A 13,167-nucleotide genomic window follows, 5' to 3' on the forward strand; every position below is an offset into this window, starting at 1 on the left:
AACAGACAAACTGAAGGATTGAATAAATAATTCACATTGGGGTGTATATTTTAACATAACTAGTCATCAAGGTTCATATTTCAAACTTTCAAGTAATAATTGTTAATTTGTTATTATGGTTAATTTTGGTCGCAGTAAATAAGTGCTACTCTAAACTTGCTCATTGTATATTAAACTGATTTATACACACTCAGTGATGGTCTAGCTGCATTTATGTAATGCAACAAATCACTCCATAAAGATTTAATGTCTATTAAAGATAATATTATTTTTAATCATTGTTTGACCCCTCTTCAGTAATGTACCATTTTATAATATTTGGCATTTAGTATGCAATGTATCACTGTTTTTTAACAATATCACGACGCCTACATATTGCATTACCTAATAAAATGGGGCACCATCGCTTCACATTAATGTTCGTGGACTTTCCAATGCCTAAATTCGTATCTCATAACGTTTTTTAATTGTACTATGTTGAAACATTGTGCGTCTTTCCCAAAGTTACAAATAAAAATAAAACATTATGGCAAAATATGATACTTTTTTCTTTCAAATGAGTAATTTTAACTCCATTATCCAATCTATTGTGTTTTTCTATGAATCTCTCAAGGAGATTTGTCAAAAAAAAACGAGTATATAACTCTGTATAATTGAGTTAGTTGTGAAATCTATCTCAATATACGTAATAATGAATGAAATTAAGTGGTGTTGTAGTACTTAATATTGGATCTATTTTCGAGCAAAGAAATGGATGGGGTTGGGGTCCGGTTCAACAATAATGTTCCTTCGCTTTCGTCCTTATCCAATAACGGAGTGGACCCCACTCATCACCAGCGACTTGTAACGTGCCTATATCAAGATGTACATGTACTCCCTCCGTCCCGGACTACTCGCTCATTTCCTTTTCGGCTCAGAGATTAAGGAATGAGTGTATAGGAAAGTAAAAAATGACGGCTGTAGGTGAAATTTTTACTAAAAATGGAAAGAGTGCAAGTAACTTGGGACGCCCAAAAAGGAAATAAGTGCGAGTAGTGCGGGACGGAGAGAGTATTATTTATTTGCTCACAATTTACGAAATTTCATTATCAAGATTAAAGGAGGGCTGTCAGATGATTAGCTATTAATACCGCTTTATAGATCATGATTCGTGGAATAATTGAATGCAAGACTTACCAAAAAAGTTATTCGAATTTCTCTCAAGTCTACATTTATTTCCATCTAATTAAAAAACTTGACTACTGCATTTTACTAAACCATATATATACGCAGAGCTATGATCAATTGCTAACTCATCAATGTAGTGTATTAAAAATGTTAACACGGTCACATTAAAATGTCAACACATAATTTTGTTGAACTTCAATATACTTAATTTATATTTTTAATACATTGCATTGATGAGTAATTATCAGAGTTAGCAACTTAAATAGTTAGCAATATAACGCACCCCTATACACATAAACACCTTCTTTTATACTACTACTTTCCATTAAATATGAAAACGTTTGTTTTTTGACGTGGATTTTTTTATATAGTTTTATTTTGTGAGTTAATAAAAAAATAATAAAATAAAAGAAAGGAAGGAAAAATAGAGATGATGATGTTTTTATTTTAGGCAACATTTCATTTATAATATGCCATATGAAGTATTAATTAAATTCTTAATCTACTGGCTTGAGAGAAAGCATTCAACTTATCTAATTTGACAGTGTGTTTTTGCTATATTAGAACAAGAAAATGTTTGGCACATCCAATAATGGCAATACACAAAACGTGTATGGCTATATATATTGATCGTGATATAATTTGTAGCCTAGTCTAAGCAATCTTGATCAATCTAACATGAGAAAAAAAAATTAACAACATGTATGTGTATTTACAAAATTGACAAGTGAGTCTCGCCACTTTTAACACGACCACTATTGAGATTTGGGAGGCAGAGAGAATTAATAAAATATTATTGCTTGCAAATTGCAATTAATAAGTAATAGTACCCGTGGAGAGCATCCTTTTCCTATGTTAATTATTTAAGATTAATTTTGACGTCTTATAATAGCTGCTGTCTCGACATTAATACTTCGTTGTTGCGATTACACCTATACAAAGATAGTACTACTATAATAAATTGCAAATTGAGATTATTTTTTATTTTATGTTCAGAAGCAGAATTTGGTGTCTCTTATTTTTTTAAAACTTGGAGATTACGAACATTATGTGTTCGGGTGAATTATTCCGCATAATTTGGCTTATGTGGACATTATTTTTTACTTCAATTGGGTGAAATATTATTCAAGAAAATAGTTGTTGCAATTACTTTCTAAACCAAATTGGGTGAAATATTATTCGAGAAAATAGGTGTTGCAATGCTACTTTGTTGTTACTTTCTAAAACACGCATAAGTTCGACTTTGTTGGAAAATGTGCTATTTTTAAGATTATTGTAGTAAATAGTCTCTCCCTTCATGAAATATTTTCAAAGTTTGACTGGGCACGATTATTAAGAAATGTGAAGAAAAATGAATTGAAAAAGTTAGTGGAAAAGTATTAGTTTTATACTAATAGAATGCGAGTGTAAATAATTAGTAGAAAGTAGAGTTCATTTACCAAAAATAGTAGAAAAACAAAGTGGGCAGCTTTTTACAAACGAACTAAAATGGTAAAACTGGACAACATTTCACAGACAGAAGAAGTCCTAGTATATCAATTTTTCTTTGCTAGGGTAGTTTAAATTTCAGAATGTTACTGCATTATAATTTTGAAACGTCATTATGCATCTTTTTTTTTTCTAATAGACTTCACGAATTCGGAACTCGCAAGTAAAACAATGACCTACAACAAAGCTTATGCAAAGACAGTAGAATTTTTAGTAGTTAAAAAATGCATAAAGATTTGTAAGTGATTTATGGGTTTTAAAAATTGCCTACTTTTGGCATCTTAAAAAGTTAATTTAGATTAAAAGGCATTATGTTATTACTCATAAATATGTCATATAGATATACGATATTTAGACTTTCTTTTGTTTCGTCCCAACGGTCAATATATTAAACAAATTAGCCCTAAATTTTGGACATCAGTAGTAAAATTATTTTCATGATAAAACTAATTCACCTTGATATGATTAACTGTCCGGATCATATGTATCACATTTTAAAAGAAGCAAAATTTTCACACAACAATCGAAGCCCCTGTTTATATGTTTAAATACTCCTATTATTGAGAGATATTGCGCTTTGAGAGCATGCGCAGCGGTGGCGTCCGCCGCCACCGCCGTCCGCGCCGCTGGCACGGACGCCATCCGCCGTCGCTGCGCTCGCGCCGCTGGCATGGTGCTGCTCGATGTATCGAGCACGTCCGTGCCAGCTGACGCACACGTGGCGGCACGGGATTGGGCAATTTAAACTTTTTTTTTTAAAAAAATCGGTATTTAATTATAAATAATGCTAAAAAAAAATATTTTCCAAATCCCAAAAATATGGCCGTTTTTTTCCCGTTTTTTCTGATTTTTTTTATTTTTTTTTTCCAAAATCATCTATAAATACACACATTCATCACTCATTTATCACATCAATTCATCTCTCATTCATCTCTCATTCATAATTCTTATACAAAGTATCAACACATTCAACCTTCACTCAAAACATCAAATGGATTTCACTCATCTCATGGCGGAAGCGGAGGCGAGCATACGACGGTTGGCCAGAGGATCGAGACAAGACACACAATGCGCGATACTCGAATCCACAATCAACTACAAGAAGACCTAATCAACCACATGTGGGCGAAATTCGGCAACGAGTAGTGGTTTTTTTAATTTTTAGGATTTTAATTATGTAATTTTTAATTTTAGGATTTTAATTATGTAATTTTTCATTTTTAGGATTTTAATTGTGTAATGCTTAATTTTATTTGTCATTTGTAATATTTATTGTGGTATTTAAATGAATTTTAATATTATGGAAATGTTATTGTTTAATTGAATTTTAAATTAATTGTGCTCGTCCTTGTGGAAGAGCACAGTTGTGGGTGTTGTGCTCTTGCCAGACGGCAGGCATGAATAGTACCGCCCGGGCCCATAACCGTACCGCTGGCAAAAGCACGGTTGTAGATGCTCTGATGCTTCTGCAAATTTATCTGGCAAATCAGTCTCGTGATTGTGTATTGTTTTTTATTGATTAAATATTGTACACGAAAACTTGATTTTCGCCACTTCAAATACACATCATCACCCAATCAATCTTGCAGAGTTATAGTACTCCGTTCATTTTTTTAATTGAACATGACTCATTTTTTTAAAATTTATCCCAATTAAAATAATCTATTAATAAAAATAAAAACACTTTTATCTCTATTTTATTTTTTCTCTCTCCATTTAACATATAAAATAAAATTGCATAAAATTAAGTATTACCTTCCTTGGGACTAAAAGAGTATATATCTAAAATTTATAGTGTGTTTGGTTTATAAGATTCAATTTCACAACTCAATTTGTTCAGGATTTTGTGCCACAGGAAGGTTTATAGGTCTAATTATTTTATTATCATATACTCATTTAATTGTTATTTTTTACTTATTAATTTCGTATAAAGTGAATTACAAAATTAATATCTGGAAAATGTACTTTGCATACTTTAGATATTTAAAATTGGAAAAAATATCAACACAACTTTCTAAATTAGAAACATAGCATCGTTTAAAGTCTTTAATTTCTATATATACATACCATTTTCACCTTCATTGCCCTTTAGTTTGTGTTATTTTGATACTTTATTTTATTTAGTAATATAAAATTTTTAAAAAGATAAAAATAGTGATGGGGTGGAAAATGGGGATAGGACGGGTGTATAGTCTCCAAGCTAAAAGATAGAATGCTGATATGGTGGATGAAAAATGAAGACATGGCGAGTGTATAGTCTATAGGCTACAGTTAATGCCCTCAAATAGAGATGCCCACGGTTCCGGAACCGGCGGTTACGGTTCAGAACCGCCGGTTCCGGTTTCAGAAATTGTCGAACCGGAACCAAACATCAAGGGTGTTTCACGGTTCCGATTCCGGTTCCAAAATTGACGATACGGTTTCGGTTCGGAACCGGCGGTTTTCCTGCGATTTTTTTACGCTTTTTCACGATTCCGAACCGCCAGTTTCCGACGGTTTTTCGCGGTTCCGGCTAGATTTCACGGTTTTCCTATTGTTTTTCACGGTTCCGGTACGGTTTCGGTTCGTAAAATTTGGAACCGCAACCGGCTCGCGGTTCAAAATATGGCGGCTCCGGTTCAAGAAAAAAGTCACGATTCCGGTTCGGAACCGGAACCGGCGGTTACAGTTCCGCAGTTAACTGCTGGAACCGAAAACCTTGGGCATGCCTCAAAATTATGTCATTTTCTTTAGAAAAAGTTAATGTCTATTTAGTTTATCACATAATATTATAATAAATGTATTAAATTACACTTGCACAGTATTAAATGAGCAGATTATACAAATTTTCTCTTTAAATTATGGAAATTTAAGTGTCATATAAAAAGGTATCACATGACAAAAGAGAAGAGAAGAGATGAGATAGAGAGAGAACAGAGAGAGAAGAGGGAAGAGATGGAAAAAATAAGTCTTTTACATTATGTTTAATAGGCTTCAGGGGTAAAAATAGAAATTAAGGATTTCAAATGATACTTTTTAAATTCATTGGCCTCAAGTGATATTTTTTTATTTCAAGGATCTAAAAGGTGTAAAGTGCATTTTTTTAGGGACCAAATTTAAAGTTCACTATTTGGTTAACTTGTAGCGAAGCACATTTGCAATATCTATACTTTATAAATATCATTCGCTGATTTGTAGTCTCTGTATTTGTACTTATGCATGTTTTAAGTTTTTTCCCCCCACTTTTTGACACTTTTTCCGGATGATATCACCCCCAAAAGAGTAGAGGGCAATTTTATCGATTCATTTATCATTTTGCTGAAATTTTCCATTTAGCAAACTGATATAGTATTAATATTTATTACTTCATGTTTATTAATTTGGAGTTTTTTTTTTAACACACACTCACATCGGAGTTTGAGATACATTGGCAAGCGAATCAGCCTCTTCCAGCCCCTCGTTGCCCACGAACTAGCCGTTTAACCACACTCAGACGGGTCCAGGCCAAGCACCGACCTCTCCCTTTCCCTCGTGGCCCACGAACTAGCTGCTTAACCACCCTCAGACGGGTCTCGACTCGTAAGTTGACCACCCTCAGACGGGTCCAGGCCCGTATGCTTGCAAAGTCCCAAGGCAACAAGCCTTGGGCCCACAGGGAAATTAATCCCAAGCTGCGCCATCCAGGACTCAGGATCTCTTGGATGGCGCCATATCCTTGCCTCCCTTATCAACCAGTTGAGCTAGGAGGCTTGGATATGTTTATTAATTTGGAGTTTCTGTTGGGTTATTGTTAAATATTAATTATATCCTGAATTTTGATGTATGCGTGAAAATATTATAATCTTCAATATATGCGGAAAATAGAAATATCTGTCGCATTTCAACATTTTTTTCTACCCAAAATATCACTGAAATAAGAATCTTCATATCAAAATTTCAGAGACTAGACATAGTAGAAATGATAATGCCCCTCGGCTGATTAACTAAAATTCTCTACTACATGACTTGATTTAACTGAATAAAGGCAAAATACTTCATCTTGAATTGAACAAATATAAATTGAGATTTGGCGCAAAATGTCAGAAAAAAATAAAATTAGACAAGTGATATGAATGATCAGCTTAGTTATCAAGCAAAATAAGATTTTATAATGTCGTTAAATTTCCCATTGGGCTCTGATGGATTTTGGTGAAGTGTGCACACCATATTTGCATTGGATTATTGACTTTACATTTAAAATTATTTTTATTGATTTGTATATGAAATGCGTTGTGAGTTTAAAACACATCTCATTCTTTTGAATTTGAATTTGAATGATTCACTATAAGAGAGTACTGAATCTACATATTTGTATTTCATGAATGCACACAATATCACTAGTCAGTGCTGAACTTAGAAGATTCCAAATCACATGAATTGGTTGTTATCAACATAATGAACCAAATCCGAAGCCACATTCGACACCCAATTCACAGTGGTGCCAAAAAAGAGTTCCCAAAACCAGAGATCCAATGCAAGAAGTGAAGATAATATGAGCAACGCTAGAGTTTGGTATCTATTTAAGGGCCACTGAAAGATTTCAGCTATTTTCTTAAGGAATGGGAGTGAGCTGCTTGTGAGATTCCTATTCTTTATGGACCACGCAGTTATCCACTGCACCTGGGAGGGGACGAGATCGAACTCCTCCCGCAGCCTCCGTCCCAAGTCCGGCATGTGCCCTCCCCCGTACAGGATCGCAATCTTCTTGTTGCCACCATCAATGGCTCTCCGTAGCGCCTCTGTAGCAGCTCTGTTCCTCTCGCCGATGATCACAGATGTCTCTTCTACATCAGCTGTTACCTGTGCAAACCTATAAATAGAGGGACTTATATAGTTATATGCAAAAACTTGTACTATATTAATTATAATTAGTGAAAACTTACTCAGATGTCAGCCTCTTTGCTAGGAATACTTTCATTGCTGCACCGAAATCGAGCATGGACAAGGCTTCTAATTCTGGATATTCTGATTGGTTTCCGATATCCGCACAAACACCTCCTATGATGAGCAGACCAACGAGAGGCATTGGAACAACGCGGGCAGCCCATAACAGTTTGGACCTCCAAGGACCAAGATCTTCTCGGGGCGGAGCAGGCTGCACCATAGCTTTTGTCGACTTAAGTGTCATATCTCTGGCAAATGTGAAGAAGCTTTCACCCTTTTCAAGCTGAGTGAGTCAGGTAAAAGACTACAAATCACTACATGAATACTTTTACGCTGAACCGGAAAGACAACAAAGAAGTATTTTCCAGGAGTGCTGAAACAATATCTTGCAAAATCTGATCTTGATAAAAAAAATGTATGCAATACAATTCAGTTGAGGATATTAAGATGGAAATATACCTGAAGCAATTTAAAAGTTTCTAAGTCAAGATCTGCATGATACCAATTATCTGCTTGGTAGTCAAGACAATCTAATTGGAAGTCAAGCATAAGCAACTTGGCCATTTGTCGTTGAATGCATCCAATAATGTTAAATCCCCGTGAGTTTGAGCTCGTAAGTTTCTTCCTAGGCCCGGGGCTCCTTCTGTTTTCTAGACTCTCTCTGCTAGCAACCATCTCATAAAGAACACAGTCATATCCCTCGAGTTCTTTCTGTAGGGTTGCAAAGTATCTACAAAAACAGTTAGTCTAGAGTTTCTTATGCACACAACAATGAGAATGCTGGAACGAGAAACAAATTATAACTGTGCATATTTGATTACTCACTTATCCCTTTCATACATCATTTTTAAATCCCAATTTCAGAATAGATTCAATGATTACATAAACACGGCCAAAATTTATCTCCAGAAATGGATTTACATTTAGGTATAAAATAAAACTGCAAACACCAAACAATGTAGAATAGTGCAATAAAGTGGAAGATAAAGGTGAAGCCTGTTATCTGATTCTGACTTAATTATAAAATGAATGCTTTTACAGTTGCTCATATTTGACAATTGAGTTGAAAGGCAGGCTTGAAATTTGAACAATTGAGCACTGAAAATTTAATAGAAATTTCTATTCAAAAAAACTTACTCCTTATCAGCAATATGAATCGTGGAGACCAAATCAACCTACAGAGCAAAAAAACACTTATGAATAAAAGGCGCAAAGAAGAAGATTGGGGGTGAAAAAAAAGAAGAAATTATACTCGGAGAAACGGTTGAAGAAGGGAGAAGGGGAACTTCTTGCGGTAGGTGAGAAGAGCGGTTTGCAATTGGGCGTGGCTATCCCTCTTAAACCTCATGAAATCGGCGATGGAGTTATTCTGCAGGAACTGGTCGGCGTCGTCGATCTTGGCGGAGAGCCGGAGGCGTCTGCAGGGGCGATGGAAGTCGGAAGTGGAAGTAGATTGGAAAGAACATGTTAATTTTGGGGATGTAAACGCCACAGAGCTGTGGAGCATCTCTCTCTCTTTCTCTCTCGGTCGGGATGGAGAGGTTGTGTTGTGTGGGAAGAGATGATGAATTTCTGGAGCCCAACTGCCCAAGTTTTCACCTTCTATCCCAATAATCAACCCCCCCCCCCCCCCCCAAAAAAAAATCTCGTCCCTCACATGTTTTGTTCATGGTTACAAACTTAGATTTGCAAGTCCACTATTAAAACTCATTTTATTATTCTTGCTGAGATTTATTGCAAGTCATAAAACTCAATTTTTTATTTATGAAAATCAGTCTTTTAAAAAATTAACTAGTAGTAGTAGTATCATTATCACAATAACTCATGCTTAAATATGAGGATGTGATCCCAAAATTAAAAATTACATAATTAAATTTATAAAATATGATATTGCTGAAATCTATTTTTGAATTTAGAAAGGGTATGAGTGAGAGATAAAGATGTAAATGAGCTGTATGAAAAATATGAAAGAGTGATAATTTGATGTGAAAAATAGATGATGAATGTGTGTATTTATAGATGATTTTGGGATAAATTTTTTTTTAAAAAAACAGTAATAAAACGCCTATATTTTTGGGAATCCGAAAATATATTTTTTATAAGTGTTAATATTATTTTTTATTTAAAAAAATTTAATAATAGAAATTGCAACGGCTAAGCCGTTGGCCAATTGGGTGCTGCCACGTCGCCCTGCTCAGCGGCACGGACGTGCTCGAATCGAGCACGTCTGTGCCGTCGGCAAGAGTGCAGCGGAGGACAACAGGGTGTCGCGCCGTTGGCACGGACGCGGTCCTTCAGCACGAGCATCGTTGGGATGCTCTTATACTCCTTCCGCACACTTCTCTAGCTGAATCTTATTCTTTTTTGAGTTGTCACATTGCAATTGAGTTATGTTTTTTTGGCAAAAGACAAAGTTATTATAACACTACCAAAATTCAAATTATGAAATTTGAATCTGGTTCGATTTGAATTGCCCAAAAAATTCAAATACAAAAGTTGGATCCTATTTGGAAAAATCTGAAATTGCTTAAATATAAATAAACATCTAATCCGATATGATCTGAACATCCATAATTTTTTTAAAAATACAATCCAACCAAAAATCCAACAAATCCAAACCAACAATAAACATCCATAAGTTTTTGAATTTCACATATTTAGCTCATCCCTAACCAACAAACTGTAAAATCTGGTTTGGATTTGTTGGATTTTATTTGGATCGTATTTTATAAAAATTACGGATGTTCAGATCATATGGGACTAGATGTTTATTTATTTTTAAGCAATTTCAGATTTTTCCAAATAGGACTGGACTTTTGAATTTGAATTTAGGGAGTTCTTTGGTTAAGACCCTTGAAGAGTTGAAGGGGGCTGACTACTCACATTACTCATAGGCATAATGGTACCAAAGACTGCTAGATAAATGCAACTGAAAACACTATGGGCAAGCATTCAAAATTTTGATCGAATTGTAGCTCATTTATATCTGATATGAAAATTTAAATTTTTATGAAAAATGAATCAAATTTTGATTCGAACTGTCCAAAAATTCAAATTATGAAATTCGATTCAATACAATAATTTTTAAATTGCATAGAAATGTATAAACCGAAAATCCAATGCAAAAAATCCAATATTAAATACCAGTAGAACCATTCAACACAACGGTTTTATGTAATGTTAAGTTTATCCTATCGATTAAAACATCCGAAATTTTAAAAAAATTCGTCTGAACCAAACCGAAAATCTGAACCAAATTTTAAGTTTCAATATGGTTCGAATTAGATTTTCTGATTAAGGATATTTTGCTCACTCCTAGAAAAGAGCGTGCTCATTAATTATTGGCCCGTTTATACACACCTCTTCGAGATCTTGTATCTAATACTCTACTTAATAGATTCTCCATAGTGTTTAGTCTTCCTTATACGATGAACGTAGTTGGCTCATCCTCACATTATTAATGTTTTAATATGTGCGAACAAAAATTGAGAAAAAAACACTTTTCCAAATGATCACATGTGTTTGAACTTGATAATATTATGAATATTGTTCGAATACGTCAATATAGTTTCTTTAGGCAGGATTCCAATTTTTAATCAAACAAACCACAAGAAACACAGTTTTGAAGCCAATTATGCGAATTATCATGCCACAACAAAGCATGAATCAGATCACTATCAAAATAATTTAAGGTGCGCGCCGCCGCTATGTTTGCCGATTGTCACTTCAATTCGTTGTCAAACTTTAGTTTTTAAAGTGTATTATTAAATAATAATAATAATAATAATAATAGTAAAATTAGTTGTATGCAAAAATTCTAGTTGTATAAACCGAAAAGTTACATTTGATGTGTTTTTATTATATAGAGCAGATCTATTTGACATTATAGTATGAGGGGGATCGGAGGATGACCATCTTAGACTATTTTATATTTATTCGCCCAATTATTAGTATCTTTCAAAGTTTCTAGTAAGTTGTAGGTGTTTTTATCTCATTGTGAATTAGGAATAGAAATAAAATATACTCGTAATTACTTATTTTATAATTGTAATCTACCCTTAATTAAACTCAATAGGTATACGCACAATTAAAAAAATTAATCGAAGCTTTAACAGAAAAAAATAAATATCAGAATCATGGAAATGCCAGCCACCTTGAATTGAACACGTGCGTATTCATTTTCCTTGTATTCAACTCGAACGCGTTTCTTGGAACCTTCTCCAAACACGACTTCGACTCGTCCACTAATCACCGCACCCTATAAATACCCCTCGTAAACCCCAACCCTTCGTCATTCGTATTTTCTGATTAATTAATTAACATTCATTCTTTCTCGAATATTGAAATTTCGTCCTTTTCTTTTTACTCTTTTGCCCTCGATCCCCAAATTCCTATTCTCTTCATCTTTTTCCGCCGATTTCCAGTCTCGACTCCGACCACGAATTCGATCGCCATGAGGAGTTTCGTCGGCCTTCCGATGATCGCTTTTATACTGGTGACGCTTCGCCAATTCGCAGCCGGAGAGGGCGGCGCTCCTTCACCAGCACCGGCGCCTTCTAACGACGGTGAGTTGCGTATTTGATTTAATTTCGTTATGCTCTTTGCTGTTGAGGTTTTTAATTCGAAAAATTGCTCAAATTTTGTCGATTTGGTTTTGCAGGCACTGCGATTGATCAAGGAATTGCTTACACCCTGCTGTTTGTTGCGCTGGCGATTACTTATTTAATTCACTGAGTTAAATTGTTTTTTATTCTATTTTTTTAAGAGTTTTATGGAGATGATTTTGGTAGTTTAGTGATATTTATTCAATTCTTCATGCGTTTTCGCCAATTACTGGAGTGATGAAATTCCAGGAGTCCCCATATTTGTAGCTTACTTGTAGATAGAATTTTAATGAGAATGGTATTCACTTTTACGATTTAAATTTTAAACACTCTTTTTAAGTTTCGATCGAATAATAGTAGTATTTGATATTTTGTATAACAAATTACTAATACTAATTGTCGTTCTTCATGTTATGAATTATACATACCCACAACTCGGGAAACAAATCTTCTAGATAAAAAATGTTTATAAAAATTTCAAATTTTGTGTATTTTATTATCAACTATATTTTGACTATAATAAATGAATTTACACCCAACATATTACATATCGAAGTTACATGAGAAAATTTCAAAAATCAGACAAAATAATAGTATACATATACTTACACATATCGAAGTCAAGGAAAAAGTTTTGAAAAACAGATAAAAGGTGAAATTACCATAATTAAATTTAAAAATTTAAAGATATTATGTACATATACAGTTAGAGTCGTGATCATATGATAACCCCTAAAAATCGTAATAACCCTACAACCAAATCTGGACCACACGTTTTTAAAATCACGCGGTCTAGATTCAAACTTAGATTTACTTCATAAAAAAAAGCGCGGGGTAAAACTGTCATTTCTCTCATTTAATTTCTGAATTTTGCCAAATATCATGTAAAATGATAAAATGATAAAATGATAAGTTTATTGCATAGAATGATAGTTTTGAGATTCAAACTTAGATTTACTTCATAAAAAAAAGCGCGGGGTAAAACTGTCATTTCCCTCATTTAATT

The 13,167-nt window shown here is 34.0% G+C and overlaps 1 protein-coding gene and 1 long non-coding RNA gene across 2 annotated transcripts; one reads left to right on the plus strand and one right to left on the minus strand.

Annotated features, from left to right (window-relative positions):
- Positions 1-6,966: 6,966 nt before the first annotated feature.
- Positions 6,967-9,165, minus strand: LOC121752400. The gene is made up of 5 exons (XM_042147451.1): positions 8,810-9,165; positions 8,695-8,732; positions 8,017-8,287; positions 7,557-7,840; positions 6,967-7,483 (listed from the first exon to the last, which is right to left on the minus strand). Exons 1-5 carry the CDS (start codon positions 9,062-9,064, stop codon positions 7,042-7,044), a joined length of 1,290 nt encoding a protein of 429 aa, XP_042003385.1. The 5' UTR covers positions 9,065-9,165; the 3' UTR covers positions 6,967-7,041.
- A 2,698-nt stretch (positions 9,166-11,863) lies between these two features.
- LOC121750578 lies at positions 11,864-12,481 on the plus strand. Its single transcript, XR_006039896.1, has 2 exons — positions 11,864-12,122; positions 12,218-12,481. It is a non-coding gene; the product is annotated as an uncharacterized LOC121750578 (long non-coding RNA).
- Positions 12,482-13,167: the final 686 nt, after the last annotated feature.

Source organism: Salvia splendens, chromosome 10 (genome assembly GCF_004379255.2).
Source record: "Salvia splendens isolate huo1 chromosome 10, SspV2, whole genome shotgun sequence".
NCBI lineage: Eukaryota > Viridiplantae > Streptophyta > Magnoliopsida > Lamiales > Lamiaceae > Salvia > Salvia splendens.